At 41.8% G+C, this 19,365-nt stretch overlaps 1 protein-coding gene across 9 annotated transcripts; it reads left to right on the top strand.

Moving 5' to 3' along the window:
* The first annotated feature begins 5,124 nt into the window (after window positions 1–5,124).
* Window positions 5,125–18,815, top strand: CCNA1 (cyclin A1). 9 transcript variants are annotated; one of them, XM_054446427.2, is made up of 9 exons: window positions 5,125–8,401; window positions 8,512–8,700; window positions 13,088–13,334; window positions 13,526–13,650; window positions 14,104–14,327; window positions 15,439–15,643; window positions 16,588–16,701; window positions 18,120–18,253; window positions 18,559–18,815. In XM_054446427.2, the coding sequence occupies exons 1-9, from the start codon at window positions 8,225–8,227 to the stop codon at window positions 18,608–18,610; spliced, it is 1,467 nt and encodes a 488-aa protein (XP_054302402.1). In that variant the 5' UTR covers window positions 5,125–8,224; the 3' UTR covers window positions 18,611–18,815. The 9 variants fall into 9 exon arrangements, with proteins under 9 accessions (XP_054302402.1, XP_054302404.1, XP_054302403.1 ...); XM_054446429.2 differs by having other exon boundaries at window positions 5,125–8,208; XM_054446428.2 differs by having other exon boundaries at window positions 5,125–8,208; window positions 8,515–8,700.
* Window positions 18,816–19,365: the final 550 nt, after the last annotated feature.

Below are 19,365 nucleotides of genomic sequence, written 5' to 3' on the forward strand. Positions count from 1 at the left end.
AATACTAGCAAACCTAATTCAACAATATATTAGAAAGATCATTCATCATGACCAAGTGGGATTTGTCTCTGGGATGTGGGGATGGTTCAACATACACAAGTCAATCATTATAATACATCATATCAACAGAATAAAGGATAAAAACCATATGATCATTTCATATGGTTTTTTATTGATGTTGAAAAAGCATTTGATAAAATTCAACATCCCTTCATGATTAAAAACCCTGAAAAAACTGGGGATACAAGGAATATACTGCAACATAATAAAAGCCATATATGACAGACCCACAGCTAGTATCATACTGAATGGGGGAAAAGCTGAAAGCCTTTCCTCTAAGATCTGGAACATAACAAGAATGCCCACTTCCACCACTGTTATTCCACATAGTGTGGGAAGTATAGTTAGAGCAATCAGACAAGAAAAATAAATAAAGGGTATCCAGAATGGAATGGAAGAAGTCAAATTATCCTTGTTTGCAGATGATATGATCTTATATTTGAAAAAAAACCTAAAGAATGCACTAAAAAACTATTAGAACTGATAAATTCAGTAAAGTTGCAGGATACAAAATCAACATATAAAAATCAATAGCATTTCTATATGACAACAGTGAACAATCTGAAACAGCAATAAAAACAAAATCTCATTTACAAGAACCACACATAAAATTAAATACCTAGGAATTAACCAAAGATGTAAAAGATTTCTATAATGAAAATTAGAAAACACTTATGGAAGAAATGGGAAAATATTCCTTGTTGTTGGATTGGAAGAATCAATATTGTTCAACTGTCCATACTACCCAAAGCAATCTACAGATTCAGTGCAATCCCTATCAAAATACTAATGACATTCTTCACATACATAGAAAAAACAATCCCCAAATATATATGGAACCCCCAAAGACCCACAATAGCCAAAGTTTTCCCAAGCAAAAAGAATAAAACTAGAGGGATCACATTACCTGACTTCAAATTATACTACAGAGCTACAGTAACCAAAACAGCATGGTACTGGCATAAACACAGACACATAGACCAGTGTAACAGAGTAGAGAACCCAGAAACAGATCCATACACCTACAGTGAACTCATTTTCGACAAGGATGCCAAGAACATATACTAGGGAAAAAACAGTCTCTTCAATAAATGGTACTGGGAAAACTGGATATCCCCATGCAGAAGAACGAAACTAGACCCCTGTCCCTGGCCAGATCCAAAAATTAAATAAGAATGAATTAAAGACTTAAATATAAGACCTCTCAAACTATGAAACTGCTGCAAGAAAACATTAGGGAAAATCTCCAGGACATAGATTGGGGCAAATATTTCTTGAGCAATAAATACCCCACAGGAACAGGCAACCAAAGCAAACATGGACAAATTGCATCACATCAAGTTTAAAAAGCTCCTGCATATTGCTTCTTAGGCTTTTGGCTAAGATCAAGTGTAAAAAAGCACCTGCACAGCAAAGGATACAATCAACAAAGTGAAGAGACAACTCACAGAATGAGAGAAAATATTTGCAAACTACTCATCTGACAACAGATTAATAACCAGAATATATAAGCAGCTCAAACAACTCTATGGAAAAAAAATGGATAATTGGATCAAAAATGGGCAATAGATTTGATTAGACATTTCTCAAAAGAAGATACACAAATGGCAAACAGGCATATGAAAAGGTGCTCAACCTCATTGATCATCAGAGATATGCAAATCAAAACTACAATGAAATACCATCTCACCCCAGTTAAAATGGCTTATATCCAAAAGACAGGCAATAACAAATGTTGGGAGGATGTGGAGAAAAGGGAACCCTTGTACACTGTTGGTGGGAATGTAAATTAGTACAAATACTATGAAGAACAGTTTGGAGGTTCCTCAAAAAACTAAAAATTGAGCTACCACAGGATCCAGCAATCCCACTGCTGAGTATATACCCAAAAGAAAGGAAATCAATATATTGAAGAGCTATCTGCATTCCCATGTTTGTTGCAGCACTGTTCAGGATAGTCAAGATTTGGAAGCAACATAAGTGTCTATGAACAGGTGAATGGATAAAGAAAATGTGGTACATATACACAATGGAATACTATTCAGCTATAAAAAAGAATGAGATCCCGTCATTTGCAACAGGATGGATGGAACTGGAGATCATTATGGTGAGTGAAATAAACCAGGCAAAGAAAAACAAACGTCTCATGTTCTCATTTATTTGTGGGATCTAATAATCAAAACAATTCAACTCATGGACATACAGAGTAGAAGGATGGTTACCAGAGGCTGAGAAAGATAATTGGGGGCTTGGGGAAGTGGCAATGGGTACAAAAAAATAGAAAAGATGAATAATATCCACCGTTTGATAGCACAACATGGAGACTGTAGTCAATAATTTCATTGTACATTTTAAAATCACAAAAAGAGTACAGTTGGATTGTTTGTAACACAAAGAATAAATGATTGAGGGAAGGATGCCCCATTTCCCATGATGTGATTTGTATGCATTGCATGCCTGTATCAAGACATCTCACGTACTCCATAAATATATACACCTATTATGTATCCACAGAAATTAAAAATAACTTTCCCAATTATTTGTAATGGAAAATGGCTGTATTGTCCCACTGAAATTATTTTTTCCTTGGTGCAGAATCTGGGAAAGGCCTCAACTGTGCATCATGGGAAACTGATTTTAATAATGCATCTCTAGTTGTGCACATGATTAGGGACTAATTCATGGTAAGTAAAGTCAGCAGAAACTTCTTCCTCTCACCAAGCTCCTGGGAGGTTGGCTTCTTGATGAGTTAATTGCTCATGGAGTCTGTACCTGAGCCAGTAGAGACAGTTGTGAGGGGTATTTTTGGACATCACAATTTAGAGCTTTCCCTTGGAAGGTGCTGGGTAAACACCGCTGAAAATTCCCGTTCTTTGGGTGCCCCGTTTCTAGGATGTATGTAGACTATACTTCCTGCCCTGTCTTTTTTTTTTTTTTTTTTTGAGACAGAGTCTTGCTCCGTCACCCAGGCTGGGGTGCAGTGGCATGATCTCGGCTCACTGCAACCTCCACCTCCTGGGTTCAAGCAATTCTCCTGTCTCAGCCTCCCATGTAGCTGAGATTACAGATGCTCACCACCACGCATGGCTAATTTTTGTATTTTTAGTAGGGACGGGGTTTCACCATGTTGGCCAGGCTGGTCTGGAACTCCTGACCTCAATTGATCTGCTTGCCTCAGCTTCCCAAAGTGTTGGGATTACAGCGTGAGCCACCGTGCCAGGCCCTCGCCCTGTCTTTAAGACTTTAATCATCTGGATACTGCCTCCAAGTCTTCCCAGCAACATACCTTGTTCCTTTTCTCTTAAGCTCCAACTGCTCCCCCTTTATACATCTGTATTCCTCATGGTAAAATAAACACTAATTATGCTGCACCATGACTATCTGTTATTTTTCCTTACCTGGAACAACAGCTCCTTGAGGGCAGGGATCATTTTTTATTGTCATACTCATACGCAGCTACTGCCTGGCATACAATGGATGCTCAAAAAACTTTGGGAAATGAATGAACAGTAGACTTTGTCTAATCTCATGTATGTATTCATACTATTTTCACTTGGAGAAGGTGACTTCTTACAAGTCTTAATGAAAACTTACTTCACCCATTATGTACTAAGGGATCCACTTTTCACAACCTAATGAAATATGCTCCTTAAGGTGTGTACAGTTTTGGCTGCTTTTCAAGCTGGACTCACTCAATCCTTTAGTCATCTTCCCTGGAGCTAAGTGCTAAAATGTCACAAATTGCAGCTGGTTCCTTGTTTCTTTCCAACATCTATCTCTCATCTTACTGTTCAAACTATGTTCTTAGTTAAATGTATACCTGAGAATGACAGAGGCATGTTATGAAGAGGCAAAATATGTCCCTAAATGGACCTCTGTCCTTAAATAAACTTGGCGGGTTTTTTTAAAAATCTTTCTTTCAGCCTCATCCTGAAAAACAACCTGATTTCATACTAATTAATAAAAACTGAAATGTTTCAAGAGGAGGTTAATTACTAGCTAGGATGAACAAATGCAATAGAATAACTGCCTCTGAAATACCGGGTAATTGCTGACAAACTGAAAGGACTGTCTGAATTGTAATTTGGAGAAGGGAATTGATTTTAATAGGACTTTTGGGTTTTAAAAATTCCTAGTAAAGGGCCGGGCACGGTGGCTCACGCCTGTAATCCCAGCGCTTTGAGAGGCTGAGGAGGGCAGATCACGAGGTCAGGAGATCGAGACCATCCTGTCTAACATGGTGAAACCCCGTTTCTACTAAAAAACACACACAAAAAAATTAGTCTGGCCTGGTGGCCGACGCCTGTAGTCCCAGCTACTTGGGAGGCTGAGGCAGGAGAATGGCGTGAACCCGGAAGGCAGAGCTTGCAGTGAGCCGAGATCGCACCACTGCACTCCAGCCTGGGTGAGAACGAGACTCCGTCTCAACAACAACAAAATTCCTAGTAAAGAATTCAGCTGTCATCCTTATTTTGAAAATTAATCCTAGAGTTAAAGCTAGTTGAGCATTCACTGCCAGGTTGGAAGCGCCGACCAACGAACTTTTTAAGTTAAAAAAAACAGGGGTTATATTAGTATTTAAGTTATGCCAAATATTTTAGATATTAAAGAAGTTATATTTACAATTATATTGTTTAATTCTCAATATACTACCAAATATACAGTTTATTTAAAGATGGGAAAAATTAAAATCTACTTATGTTTGAGTTCTAATCCTATTTTGCTATGCAAATCTAATCCTGATCTAATCCTGATCAAAACGACAGGTTCCACGAACAAACACTGTGCCTCGTGATTGCATAGCAAAATCAAGATTAGATTATAATGTTGCTAAATGCAACATTATAATTATGCATTCCACTAACACTGTGTAATTTGTGAGAAAGTCCTTTCTACTCCCTCTGCTCCTTTTGTTCTTAATTCTAAGGCCAAGTTGTTAGTTTAGATTTTTAAAGTAAAAATCGAACACCTATTCAGTTAAATTTGTTTTTATGTCATAAATCATTACTCGTTGGAACACAATATTCAGTGAAGACTTTTTTTTTTTTTTTTTTTTTTGATATGGAGTCTCACTCTGTCACCAGGCTGGAGTGCAGTGGCATGATCTGGGGTCACTGCAACCTCTGCCTCTCGGGTTCAAGCAACTCCCCTCCCTCAGCCTCCTGAGTAGCTGGAACTACAAGCGCGCGCCACCACGCCCAGCTACTTTTTGTATTTTTAGTAGAGACAGGGTTTCACCATGTTGGCCAGGATGGTCTCGATCTCTTGACCTCGTGATTTGCCTGCCTCGGACTCCCAAAGTGCTGGGATTACAGGCGTACGCCACCGTGCCCGGCCTCAGTGTAGATATTTTTTAAAGCCAAGAAAACCATAAGTATTGCACAAGTTATACACGTATCTGAATTTACATGCACACGTAGATATCAGTTCATCGGACTCACTCTCCTGTTTAAGATATGACCAGAGGCTTGTAACGACAATGTAGAATTCTAAGATAGCACAATAAAACAATCATAAACTAACCATTTCCCTTTGCCAAGTTTAGCAAAGTGGATGGAACAGGAAAAAAGATATTCATGATAATCCTGTTTCATAAAGATTAAGGCTGGATTCAGGTGCAGCCATTCAGATAAGGGGAGGGGTATTAAATTATCCGAGGTTCTCATTTGGTTACTATTATTTCTTAAGGCTTTTTTAAGGCTAAAGACGGCTGAAAGTCACTGGACACCTTTGTAGCCTTGTCATCTGGTCCTGGCCACATCTGAGTTGAGAAAAACCAGCCTCAGATCCGCCTCTGCAGGAGTCGGGCGCTCCCCACTCCCTGCACGCCCCGACTCCAACCCTGGCTTCAGCTTCAATCCCAGAAAAGAGGATCAAAACGACAGGTTCCACTAACAAACACTGCGCCAGCCCCTCTGTTTTGGAGAAAAGGAAAAGGGCGTGAGGTTTCGGTCATTTTTGTCCGAAGAAATCAGATGAAAAGGGGTGTACAAAGGACCAGGTCTCGTGAGCGCAGCCAATCTTGTCCGCTCCCAAGCGACTCAGGCTTTTGGCAGGACTTGCTGTAGAGTCCCAGACGGAGTTAGCCACTGAGTCCTTCAGCGTCCCAGGAAATAACAACACTGTTGGCAGGTGGGGGAGGGCTCCCGGGAAGATATCCAATAGTGGCGCCAGGCAAGAGGACAGAAATGCTCCTTTCATTCACCTTGCGAAGCAGAGCATTTGGTCCCCGTTGGCCTCTGACTCTCTGTTGCGGCAATCTAGATGTTACCAGAGTTCCCGTGTTTCCTTCATATTCAAAGGCACAGGAAATCTGGGGTGCAAGCGGACTGCTGTCCCTCAAGGAATAGAAGTCTGTGACAAACGTATAGAAATGAGTTTCATGTTGAACAAAATCCGTTTCGGCGTTCCTCCCTCATCCAGCCTTGATTCTCCAGATGTTTACCAACTTCTTAATATTTGACTCAACTGCACGGCTTTCAACCCGCGCTTTTGTTAGAATACTACTATTTTCCCATTAAAGCAATGCCCACACTCAGTTTGCTTGGTGAAAATGTTAATAACGCACACTTAGAAAAACGGTGATAACCGTTGCTTGCATAAAGTGGCCATTTGAATAGACTTTGGGTCTGATTTAGAGATTTAGGGATGGATGTTTAAAAAAAGCAAAAGTAGTAACAGACTATATAGCATTGGTAATGTGTGTGTGCATATATACATGTTATTTTTTTAAAAATAAAGTTCGATTATTTCACCTGGCTTGTCAGTCACCTATGCAGGCGTCTGAGCCCCCGGGTTTCCAGGAGCCCCCCGTATAAGGACCCCAGGGACTCCTCTCCCCACGCGGCCGGGCCGCCGGCCCAGCCCCCAGCCCGGAGCGCTGCCACCGACCCCCTCAACGTCCCAAGCCCCAGCTCTGTCGCCCACGTTCCTTCCTCTTCCTGGACCACAATCTTGGCTTTCCCGGACCGGCTTCACGCAGTTGCGCAGGAGCCCGCGGGGGAAGACCTCTCGTGGGGACCTCGAGCACCGCGTGCGACCCTAAATCCCCACATCTCCTCTGCCGCCTCGCAGGCCACATGCACCGGGAGCCTGGCGGGGCAGGCGCGGCCCACAAGGACCCCCAGCGATGGAGACGCAACACTGCCGCGACTGCACTTGGGGCAGCCCCGCGGCGTCCCAGCCGCCTCCCGGCAGGAAGCGTAGGTGTGTGAGCCGACCCGGAGCGAGCCGCGCCCTCGGGCCAGCGTGGGCAGGGCGCCGCAGCCTGCGCAGCCCCGAGGACCCCGCGTCGCTCTCCCGAGCCAGGGTTCTCAGGAGCGGGCCGCGCAGGAGACGTTAGAGGGGGTTGTTAGCGGCTGTTGGGAGAACGGGTCACGGAAACAGTCCCTTCCAAAGCCGGGGCCATCGTGGGGTGGGCGAGTCCGCCCTCCCAGGCCGGGGGCGCGGACCAGAGGGGACGTGTGCAGACGGCCGCGGCCACCCCCACCTCGCCCGGGCGGAAACGCACAGCTGGAGCTGGAGGGCCGTCGCCCGTTGGTCCCGCAGGGGCCTGAACGCCCAGGGGTCGCGGCGAGTCCACCCGGAGCGAGTCAGGTGAGCAGGTCGCCATGGCGATGCGGCCCAGGAGAGCGCACGCCTGCCGCGGTCGGCATGGAAACGCTCCCGCTAGGTCCGGGAGCGCCGCTGATTGGCCGATTCAACAGACGCTGGTGGGCAGGTCAGCCGCAGCGCTAAGCCCGGCCGCCTCCCAGGCTGGAATCCCTTGACACTTGGTCCTTCCCGCCCCGCCCTTCCCTGCCCTGCCCTGCCCTGCCCCGCCCTTCCCCGCCCTGCCCCGCCCGGCCCGGCCCTGCCCAACCCTGCCCCGCCCAGCCGGCCACTTCTTAACTCCGATCCTCCAGTGCACTTGCCAGTTGTTCGGACACATAGGAAGATAACGCCGGGAAGAGCGGGGCGCGCTTTGGGGTCCAGGCAGGTTTTGGGGCCTCCTGTCTGGTGGGAGGAGGCCGCAGCGCAGCACCCTGCTTGTCACTTGGGATGGAGACCGGCCTTCCCGCAGTCATGTACCCTGGATCATTTATTGGGGGCTGGGCAGAAGAGTATCTCATCTGGGGAAGAACGGGGCTCCCAGATTTCAACTTCCAGGTAATGTGGGTTTAGTATGCCGACTTGGAGGCTTGTCAGAATCTTTCTCTCCTTCCAGCCCAACACGAGGTCTTGGGATAAAAAGCCTCCCTCAGGGATTCAAATGACTGTTTTGATTCAGAGCAACTTTGAGAGCCTGTGCGGTCGCACCTGTCCTTTCAGCCCTAATAATTGCTGGGAAGATCAGCAATTGGTGTTAGTCCCATTGCTTGGTGCTCTCCCTCCTAGAGGTTCTCTGTGTCCTTGGAGCCCCGGGTGGACGGGGTTGACTAACCGGCTTGTCTGTTTCTCTTTCCCTGGTAGCAGCAGCCCGTGGAGTCTGAGGCAATGCACTGCAGCAACCCCAAGAGTGGAGTTGTGCTGGCTACAGCGGCCCGAGATCCCGATGCTTGTCAGATACTCACCAGAGCCCCGCTGGGCCAGGATCCCCCGCAGAGGACAGTGCTAGGGCTGCTAACTGAAAATGGGCAGTACAGGAGGACCTGTGGCCAGGTAATGACTCAGACGCACTGGGAATGATGCTTGTGTAGAACGGCTCTCCCGCTTTGGTGCCAGGTGCTTTTCTCTTGCCCTTGTACCTACAACTCCCCCTGAGTATTACAACCCTGGAATCTGGACTACAGGGAAGTTGATTTATTTCTTTTTTCTTTCTTTCTCTCTCTTTCTTTTTTCCTTCTTTCTTTCTTTCTCTCTTTCTTTCCTTCTCTTTCCTTCCTTCCTTCCTTTCTTTCTTCCTTTCCTGTCCTGTCCTGTCCTGTCCTGTCCTGTCCTGTCCTGTCCTTTCCTTTCCTTTCCTTTCCTTTTTTTTGAGACGGAGTTTCGCCCTTGTCGCCAGGCTGGAGTGCAGTGACACGATCTCGGCTCACTGCAACCTCCACCTCCCGGGTTCAAGCGATTCTCCTGCCAAAGCCTCCTGAGTAGCTGGGATTTCAGGCACCCACCACCACGCCTGGCTAATTTTTGTATTTTTAGTAGAGATGGGATTTCACCATGTTGGCCAGGCTCGTCACCAACTCCTGACCTCAGGTGACCCGCACACCTCAGCCTCCCAAAGTGTTGGGATTACAGGCGTGAGCCACGGTGGCAGGCCAGTTGATTTCTTAAGATCACCTTGAGGGGTTCGGTTTTCAGCTAGAAATAGTGATTAGTTTTCTTTGTTATTTTTTCCACTATCAAGGAAATAGGTCTAGGAACTGTTTGGGTTATGTATATTAAAGTAATTTAAGGGTTGGGCTAAAAGGAAATGTGAATGCTTCCAAATAAACTGTGGAACTGGGATTCCTCCAGGTTAGAGCAGTGTTCACATTGATGCAGGCTGTGCCTAAAGCAAACCTAGGTAATCTTGGCTGTGTTCATTGCGGATAGTGTTAAAATCAGGATTAGATCAGGCTAGACTAGATTACTCCAAAATGGGTGCTTTGAAGGCAGACACCTTCCCAGTACTGACTAAGCAGCTATGCTAAGAGGTAATGGTCCCTCAGATATTAGTTGTGTGAACTTAACTGATCATAGATACCTTAACAGACTGAAAACTATGCCTTTCCTATTTCATAGGTGAGAAAATCTGAAAGGTTTAAGCCTCTGCCAAAAGAAAGCTATGGTAGAAACTAGATTAGAAGCCCCTCATCTACTGACTCTTCACGTGATCTGTTCAAAGCTTTGGAGAAAATTGAGTGGAAGTGGTTTTAACAAATTTTAATTTGCTCAGCAATGTTTGCTTTTTAAAACTTAAAGCCTAAAATTTGGTTGTTATGAATTGTCAGATGTGCCTGTGTTGAATGGTCGCATTTTAAATTCCCAGTTGCTAACCTCTTATGTTACCTGGTGCCACTTCTGCATTTCCCTGTACCTATCCTCTACAACCTGCTTAGAAATCTATTTTGTACCTTCCCTTCTCTGTTTAATCCTCAGTAACCTCCTCCTTCATGTCCACTCTCAGCTGATCACTTTGTATCTTATTTTCCTAAAAATATAGAAGCAAGCAGAAGAGAATCTCCACATATCCCCGTGTGCCATATAATCTGCCATCTACATCCTGTTATGTGACTGCTATGTCCCTGCTCTCATGCGAGGTGCCCCCCCTCCGCCATGTGTACAATATACTCATGTCTTCTTGCTTCTTCAAGGATGTCACTCTAGCCACTTCTCTTTCTCTCATTAGTTTTTTCTTTTCTACTGGGCCAAACCTGTAAGCATACAAATATATTGCCATTTTTCCATCTTAAAAACCTTTCAACTAAATGCTCCCTCTCAGTATTACAACCCTGGAATCTGGACCACAGGGAAGAAGTTGATTTTGTAAAATCACCTTGACCAGTCCCTTTCTCAGCTAGAAATGGTGACGAATTTTCTTTGTTAGTTTTCCAATATCAAGGAAATAGGTCTAGGAACTGTTTGCATTATGTCGATTAAAGTAATTTAAGTGCTTAAAGAAATTTAAGTAATGGGACAGAAGCTATCCCATTTAAAGCCACATATCTTGAGAGTCTGTCGTATCTTGACATATATAATGTTGCCTTTCCCACTAACATGTAAGCTCCATCCATGTGTTGATTTAGGTTGTCATGTTCACTGTTGTGTGTCCATTACTTTGAACAGACCTGGGCCTGGCCAGGATGACACACATTGTTTGTTGGATGAATGCTCTCTGTCTCTAGTTCTTTTCCTGCTCTATTTTGACTCAGTTCATAGTATTTTCCTTCCTCGACTGATCAGCATTATTTGACATGGTTGATCATTCTTTTTTCCTTGAAATAATTTCTTCTCATTCAGCTTGTAGAACACCACTCTCTCCAAGTTTTCTACCTAGCTCATTGGCCACTGTTTGATATTCTAATTGTTACTCATATATATATATAGTCTCTACAAGTTAGAGTGCCCTAGGACCTAGTCTTTGATCTAAATCTTGCACTCACTTCCTTAGTAGCCTCTTAGTCTCCTAGCATTAAACACTCTCTATTTGGTGATGACTGATATTTCTATCTCTGGCCTGGGCCTCTGAGCTTTATTGCAGGCTCACATATTCAGGAGCCTACTTGGCATCTCCACTTAGGTCATATAATAAGCAATGTGTAAAACGAAACACCCATCCTTTTCCCTACTCCCAGACTGCTCTTCCCAAGTCTTCCTTATCTCAGTAAATGGAGTATCCATCCTTTCTGTTATTTAGCCTCCAAACATTTGTCTTCCTCGATTCTTATTTTTCTCTCACCCCACACCTAATCTAATGAGAAAATATTATTAGCTCTACTTTTTAAATGTCTAGAACCATTTTGCTCTTCATGGTTTACAATTACTTCCCTGGTTCAAATCCCTATTGTGTCTCACTTAGAATTTTCAAGTTTTGTAATTGATTGGCTTACTTACTCTCCACCTGTGCACAACCAGAATAATCCTTTTAAGAAATGAAAAGATTATGCCACTCCTTTGCCCAAAATTCCAGGGGCTCCTGTCTCTGAATAAAAGCCAATTCTTAGATCAGCCTTGGCAGGTGAACAAAAACAAAATAATAGTAATGAGAACTAATCCTTAATTGGCCTATGGTAAGTCCTTCATGATTGGCCTCTCTTTTCTTTCTGTCCTCATGGCGTATATGACTGTCTCACTCTGCTCTGTTTGCTCCTACTGTGTCTTTTCTAGTTTGTTTCCTTCCTCTCCCACAGACTAGAGTATAAACTCCATCAGGGTAGTTCTTTTTAAACATTTTGTTCACTGCTAAATTCTGGGCACGAGAAAAGCTTCTAGCACATAGTAGATACTCAGTAAATATTTGTTTATTAAATATACGTCCCAGCTTATGGACACAGTATCTATGTAGCAAGAGTCAAACCTGGCAGTAACTTGGAGCTGTGGTTGTAACAAGAGTCAAACTTAGCAGTAACTTGGTTATCTGGTTACAGTAACTTATGATTGTGACTCTTTGTTGTCTTTGTGATTTCCCCCCAATTACTACCATAAGTGTTTGTTTTCTTACTAGACATAAATCACCTATTTAACTTGATAAATAAAAGGGAAAGTTATGGAATCACCTACTAACTTAGAAGTAGCCTTCAACAGTACACACCAAGATACATTATAAACAAAATGTTAATGTGGTAGACAGAGCTGGCATTTGCATAAATATAGCTCAGGTTCATAGAGCTTGCCCACCTGCCCTGATTCAGCTGACATTCATGCCATCTGGCATGGCTCACCTTAATATGCAACAGTGTTTGATGCATTATGCTTGTTTACTGTGGTTGTACCACAGTTGTTCCCATTGTTCGTGTTATAAGAATAGAGAAAAAGGAGAAGTGATTAAGAAATTCCCCCAAGAGTAAATGCATTATGTCATATGTAAAGGTTCTGTGGCTTGTAAGAGAATTTAGCAGCATCAGTTTCCAAAATCGTGTTTCTTAATAAGTGGATATAAAATGGAAACATTATAGGGGACTTCTGGCTAAAAAGTTATTTATTTAAGGAGGGGAATTGTAGGAACTCAGTCACTGCATCAAGAGTTATGCTGACTACTTATAAAATCTCATAATGCTATAAATATAAAAGCCAATTTACAGTTTTCCCTTTACATGTGGTACCCATTTCATTTCGGAAGAGAGCTATAGGTTTTCTTTTTTCTACAATCTTGAGTTTCCTTTGATATATATGTGAGGTAGATTAAAATTTTAGGTAGCTCTTTCTCCAAATATCAAATGTAGACAAAGATAAGGGGGGAGAAATTACACTTTTGAAGATTTTTTTTTTTTGGAATTAAGTTGCCAACATAGATTTTTCAGTTTAGAATTTATCTTACCTTCCCAGGCGTTGGTTTGAGTCATGCAGGTTCACACTGCCTCTGTGGTCTTTGACGTGGCCTCTAACAAAAGATTTAAATGTTTTTTAGGGGATCACAAGAATCAGGTGTTATTCTGGATCAGAAAATGCCTTCCCTCCAGCTGGAAAGAAAGTGCTCCCTGACTGTGGGGTCCAAGAACCCCCCAAGCAAGGGTTTGACATCTACATGGATGAACTAGAGCAGGGAGATGGAGACAGCTGCTTGGTCAGAGAGGGGATGGCGTTTGAGGATGTGTATGAAATAGACACCAGCACACTCAAGTCAGACCTGCACTTCCTGCTGGATTTCAACACAGGTAACTGACTTGCCTATGGTTGATGGCTGATGGTACCCTGTATTTATAACTGCCTGCAGCATTCAATAGCTAGTAACTAGCAAGAGAAAAACAGCAAGTAATAACTGTATTTACAACTGCCTGTGGAGGGTTAGTGGATTGAACAAATGTTTAAATTAAATGAGTTATCTGACAATGTTGAACTCTTGCAGTTTCCCCTATGCTGGTAGATTCATCTCTCCTCTCCCAGTCTGAAGATATATCCAGTCTTGGCACAGATGTGATAAATGTGACTGAATATGCTGAAGAAATTTATCAGTACCTTAGGGAAGCTGAAGTAAGTTTTCCCACCTTCTACTTCAATCTTCAGGACCCAAGCTCTTATTACTAAGATAAATTATAAACTCTTGGTCCATAACCACTAGTGAATGGCTCTCTTATGCTAGCTAAACATAAGAATATCTATGAAAAATAATAGTTGTGATGGCAAGTCGCAATTGCTTGGACTATTTCTACATGATTCAAAGGGTTTATATGTTAAATATTTGACTCTTAGGAATAATTCATATTGCCATTCTCCCCTGCCCCGTCGAATCCCCAGGTTAATTTGTAACCAATTACTTTACAGAACCAGAAATGTACACTTTCTTCCTTGTTATGATAAACACTTATTTGGCTCTGATCAGGATCTTTCCAACCTTTGCTTGCGAGATTTTTAAATAGCAACTGTATTGTGGAATGATCTTTCTGAAATTGCAACTGCTAAATATCAAAACCTTTTCCCAATCAGATAAGGCACAGACCCAAAGCACACTACATGAAGAAGCAGCCAGACATCACGGAAGGCATGCGCACGATTCTGGTGGACTGGCTGGTGGAGGTTGGGGAAGAATATAAACTTCGAGCAGAGACCCTGTATCTGGCTGTCAACTTCCTGGACAGGTTCCTTTCATGTATGTCTGTTCTGAGAGGGAAACTGCAGCTTGTAGGAACAGCAGCTATTCTTTTGGCTTCGTAAGTGTTCTTTCAGCTTGCATAATATGAAACTATCACTTGTCAAAACACTGATTTTTTGTCCTCTATTTCTTATTGAAGAAATGCAGTGCTTGATAAAGAAAACTAGTCATGTGTCCTTTGATAAAAGATCATCCTCTTCACAGGATTGACTGAGAAACTGAATCCTACCACATGTTTACTCTTCAATCACCTGGTTATGATTTATAGCAACAAGTTCAATGTCATGACTAAGGCAGCCATCAGCTCAAATTCAGGATCTAATTTAACTATTTTGCAGTGTAGCCTTTTTGCTATTTCCTATCTATTAAGTCCTATTTAAAGACAGTGTGGTTACAAAAAGCTATCTTCATGATCTAGCAAATGACCCATAATAACAGGTTTATTTGGTTACAGTGAATAAACTACTTCAACTGGTTCCTGTTACTATCAGTCATTCATGACAGTACCTAATTGTGTGGGAAAAGAGAGCTGGGTTGTGGCTGAGCTACCTTTAAGTGACCTGTTGCTGAGTAGTAGTTTCTTTTCTGTCCTTCTGGTCTCAAACATTCTATTGTTAATGCATAAAAAACTTGCCAAAATTCCCCTAAAGAAAGTAGAAACAAAGGCAAAAGAAAGGATTGATCATAGTGAAATTATATCATTATGTCTCTTGGCTATAAGCATCATTTGCTAATTCAGTGGAGAAAGTTGAACAGCATCTTTTTAAAAACTAGAGGCCTGTGGAGTTTGTTTCTATCATTGTGTTGATTATAACACTTTTTTCTGTGAAGTGATTTGAGGTCTGTAGAATGTGTAGGAATTTACCTGTAGTGTCTGTCATTCAGAATCTTTCAGTGTATCACAGGCCCAAACCTAAAATTCTTGGTTGGAAATTGTTTCTGTTACTACTCCTAGCAGTAAATATAACCTATCCTTGTAATAATCATGTTCTTGGTCCAGAAACAAGCTCCTAATATTTTCATAGCCTTGAGTCATTTAGTGGTATTTAAGTGGATATGTGGCTGCAAAGTAAGTCTGCAAGGGCCATGCGGAGAGGCGTGGCTTATGGTAGCACAGGAGTAGAGCCATAGGTTCCAAGTTTTACTTCTAAAAACTCTTCCTTTCCCAGGAAATATGAAGAGATATATCCTCCTGAAGTAGACGAGTTTGTCTACATCACCGATGATACGTACACAAAACGACAACTGTTAAAAATGGAACACTTGCTTCTGAAAGTTCTAGCTTTTGATCTGACAGTACCAACCACCAACCAGTTTCTCCTTCAGTACTTGAAGCGACAAGGAGTGTGCGTCAGGACTGAGAACCTGGCTAAGGTGTGTATGCCGCGTGATTTCTAGGAACTTCCAGTGCCAAGGAGCGTAAAAATCAACCTTTCCCAATCATCCTTCAGTTCTTTTTTCCTTTTCAGTTTTCTTCCCACAGACCCAGAAAAACTGTTCCAGTGCTGAAAGAGAGCTAATTTTAAGAACCCAGCTTTTGGTTATAAGGCATTACTATTGACTATGTTTGGCAGGCATGGGTTTTCTAATCACCCAACTATTTAAAAATTTAAGCTTGGAAACTGTTCCCTTATTGGATACAGACCACATACAAGCAAAACCTCCTGGGTTTATAGAGTGGGAACAAAGTAAATCTAGTTTAATAAGGTTCTAGGCTCATCCTAATATATTAAGTAATGAGCATTATTTGGTTGTTTGGAGTTACAGAACTTTAGTTGAAGGCATTGAAGTATTGGATTGGTCAACTGGGTTTCCAGTGACCATGATCTAGGATATCTGGTATTTATGTGCTGTGCAAAGAGTAATAAGGATGTCCACATGTTTTACTATGTTTCTTCTAATATGAGATGTTCCCACTGGTGCTGTTCTAGTCTCTGAACTGCATGCATTTGCCTGATAGATTAATAGCTTTAATATTTTTGTCTTTTGGCTAAAATCTCTGTTCCAATTCCAGCTGCCAGAGCAGTACCACTTTATCTCAGCATAAACCTAAACTATTAGCGTAAGAAAAGTAACCTATCACCTATACTTTGAGTAGGCCAAATACTTTTGTATTGACATTTTACCAAAACATAAATGTTACTGTTGTTATAGACAGGCATACCAATTACTAACCCAGTAAATAATTTTGAGCATCTATTTTTGTAGATGCCGACTGAACAAAGATAAGATACCATTTATTTCCTTGCCATTTCCAGGCTTACTTGTGACCTTAGTCACATTTCTAATTCCAATGTGTTTTCTTCTCTTGTGCTTAGTATGTAGCAGAGCTGAGTCTACTTGAAGCAGACCCATTCTTGAAATATCTTCCTTCATTGATAGCTGCAGCAGCTTTTTGTCTGGCAAACTATACTGTGAACAAGCACTTTTGGGTAAGATTCTAACTTCTTTCTAGATGAAATTCAAGGTCTATCTAGAATGGGCTTGCCTCTTATGAGGGCAAGTTAGTTTAATAAGGATCTGGTCAACTTGACAGCAGACCACAACATGCCACTGAGTCTTCTAGGTCAGTCATCATGGCTTTGACTCAATGGCTTCACTCTATGAGGACTGAGATTGCAGGAAGTCAAGGAGATAGCATCACATGCTCCTTCAACAGAAGCAGGCCTGGAAACCTCAGTGCCCACTGTTATTCAGGGAGGGCCCTTGAGGTACAATCATTGACCGCTTCAAGCAAAAGTTGTTGACTTTTACCCTCTATATTTAAAAAAAAAAAAAAACAAAAAAAAAACCTGGGTCCAATTAGGATGGCCAGAAGATTGCACCTCAGGCTTTTAAGACAACAGGGCAGTAAAGTGTTGCCTCTTGCCCAAGAAGGTGGCAACATTAGAAATGGACCCCTAGGTTTTATTCTGAAGGCTCACTGTTGTACTAAAAGAAGTGGGGTGTCTACCCCTATTTTCATGAATGCTTATGTATTTTTCTGCTGCATTTTCTTTTTTAAAAAATTTTCTTTTACTTTTTTTTAAGCAATTCTTTTTTCTTTTTTTAAATTATTATTATACTTTAAGTTTTAGGGTACATGTGCACAATGTGCAGGTTAGTTACATATGTATACATGTGCCATGCTGGTGTGCTGCACCCATTAACTCATCATTTAGCATTAGGTATATCTCCTAATGCTATCCCTCCCCCCTCCCCCCACCCCACAACAGTCCCCAGAGTGTGTTGTTCCCCTTCCTGTGTCCATGTGTTCTCATTGTTCAATTCCCATCTATGAGTGAGAACATGCGGTGTTTGGTTTTTTGTCCTTGCGATAGTTTACTGAGAATGATGATTTCCAATTTCATCCATGTCCCTACAAAGGACATGAACTCATCATTTTTTATGGCTGCATAGTATTCCATGGTGTATATGTGCCACATTTTCTTAATACAGTCTATCATTGTTGGACATTTGGGTTGGTTCCAAGTCTTTGCCATTGTGAATAGTGCCGCAATTATTCCAGCACTGCAGTGTTTTGACTAAAAATTTTTCATATTGTGTACAAATAGAATGGTCAGGCAAGCAGGGCTCTATAAGGACCAGTAAAAATTTCACTCATGAGGGAACAAGGAAAAAGTGATCCAGCCCCAAATTGAGCATTATAAATTTATAATATGAGAAAATTTAGAGCCCTGGCTATTCTTTCTGATACTTTACATCTAAAGTCTCTGAAGGGGGTTCTGGTTTCTTTCGAGATGAATGTGAATATTTACTAAGGGATTGATTCCCTTTATTTCAAATTGGTTATCTTCGGATATCTAATATAAAGTTATGTGAAGCAATTTTTTTCTTTTGTCTTGATTAGCCAGAAACCCTTGCTGCATTTACAGGGTATTCATTAAGTGAAATTGTGCCTTGCCTGAGTGAGCTTCATAAAGCGTACCTTGATATACCCCATCGACCTCAGCAAGCAATTAGGGAGAAGTACAAGGCTTCAAAGTAAGTCACTGACATTTTCATATCTTAGCTCTCTATTTAAAGCTTAATGGGTTATGGTAATGGTTACTAGATTAAAAATAGATTAAATTGTATATCTGGTGCCAGGTTGGAAAAGTAAGGTTACGTGTACAAATTTACAAATAAATTTGAAGAGACCTAGATTTATAATTTATCAGCTTTTAATACTTGTAGTCAGCCAGCTTCCTTCCATTCTGTTAAAACTACTGGAAAGTTTTCTGTGGCCTGAGATTTTATCAAACCGAAGTCCTTGGCTTGTGCTGACCTTGCTTTGGGTCTTGTTTCAGGTACCTGCGTGTGTCCCTCATGGAGCCACCTGCAGTTCTTCTTCTACAATAAGTTTCTGAATGGAAGCACTTCCAGAACTTCACCTCCACATCAGAAGTACCATTAATTGTCATAGGCTTCTGCAGGTTGGATCAACTAATGTTGTTTACAATATAGATGACATTTTAAAAATGTAAATGAATTTAGGTTCCCTTAGACTTTAGTAGTTTGTAATATAGTCCAACATTTTTTAAACAATAAACTGCTTGTCTTATGACCATGTGTTAGACTTATTTACTAATTATCATGGCTGACATATTCGTCTGGAATGTTTGTTGAGAGTATTAAAAGTGTTATGTCTATTTCAAGTATTCTTCAAAACTGGTTTTGTAAACGTGGCATGCTATAGGATTAAGTATTCCAAGGCACCCAGGGATATTCATGTTTGGTAAATGGCTGCTCTGAGGCTTTTTTCCTTCCTGTCTCTTTATTCCCCAGGTAGCTCTCCATAGATTAGTAAAGGAAGGAAGGGACAGCCTAGACAGATGGGTGAAGGGATTTGAATAAGCGCTGCCTGCTCTAGCTTCACTCTACCATCCTAGTCAGTAAGACAGGGGTTGAGACCCAAATGTAGTCACATACCTCTTAGAGGTCACTGACATTTAATTCTAATCCAAGGATAGCATGCTCATTTGTACAGGGCTGCTATTATGTCTATGATCAGGTTTGATTTAGGCACCCATTAAGCATATATTTCTGTCTTAGAAGATGCTGTGGGAAGTAGAAAAAGCAAATTTCACCTTTGGAAGGAACATCAGAATAATGAA

Source organism: Pongo pygmaeus, chromosome 14, assembly GCF_028885625.2.
Source record: "Pongo pygmaeus isolate AG05252 chromosome 14, NHGRI_mPonPyg2-v2.0_pri, whole genome shotgun sequence".
NCBI classification, from domain to species: domain Eukaryota; kingdom Metazoa; phylum Chordata; class Mammalia; order Primates; family Hominidae; genus Pongo; species Pongo pygmaeus.

Excerpts from the sequence above, each read along its gene's own strand:
- CCNA1 (XM_054446427.2), top strand. The coding sequence starts at position 8,225 with ATGCCGACTTGGAGGCTTGTCAGAATCTTTCTCTCCTTCCAGCCCAAC. Across the intron at positions 8,701-13,087 it reads ACAGGAGGACCTGTGGCCAG|GGGATCACAAGAATCAGGTG; the intron begins GTAATGACTCAG and ends AATGTTTTTTAG. Across the intron at positions 16,702-18,119 it reads CTGTGAACAAGCACTTTTGG|CCAGAAACCCTTGCTGCATT; the intron begins GTAAGATTCTAA and ends TGTCTTGATTAG.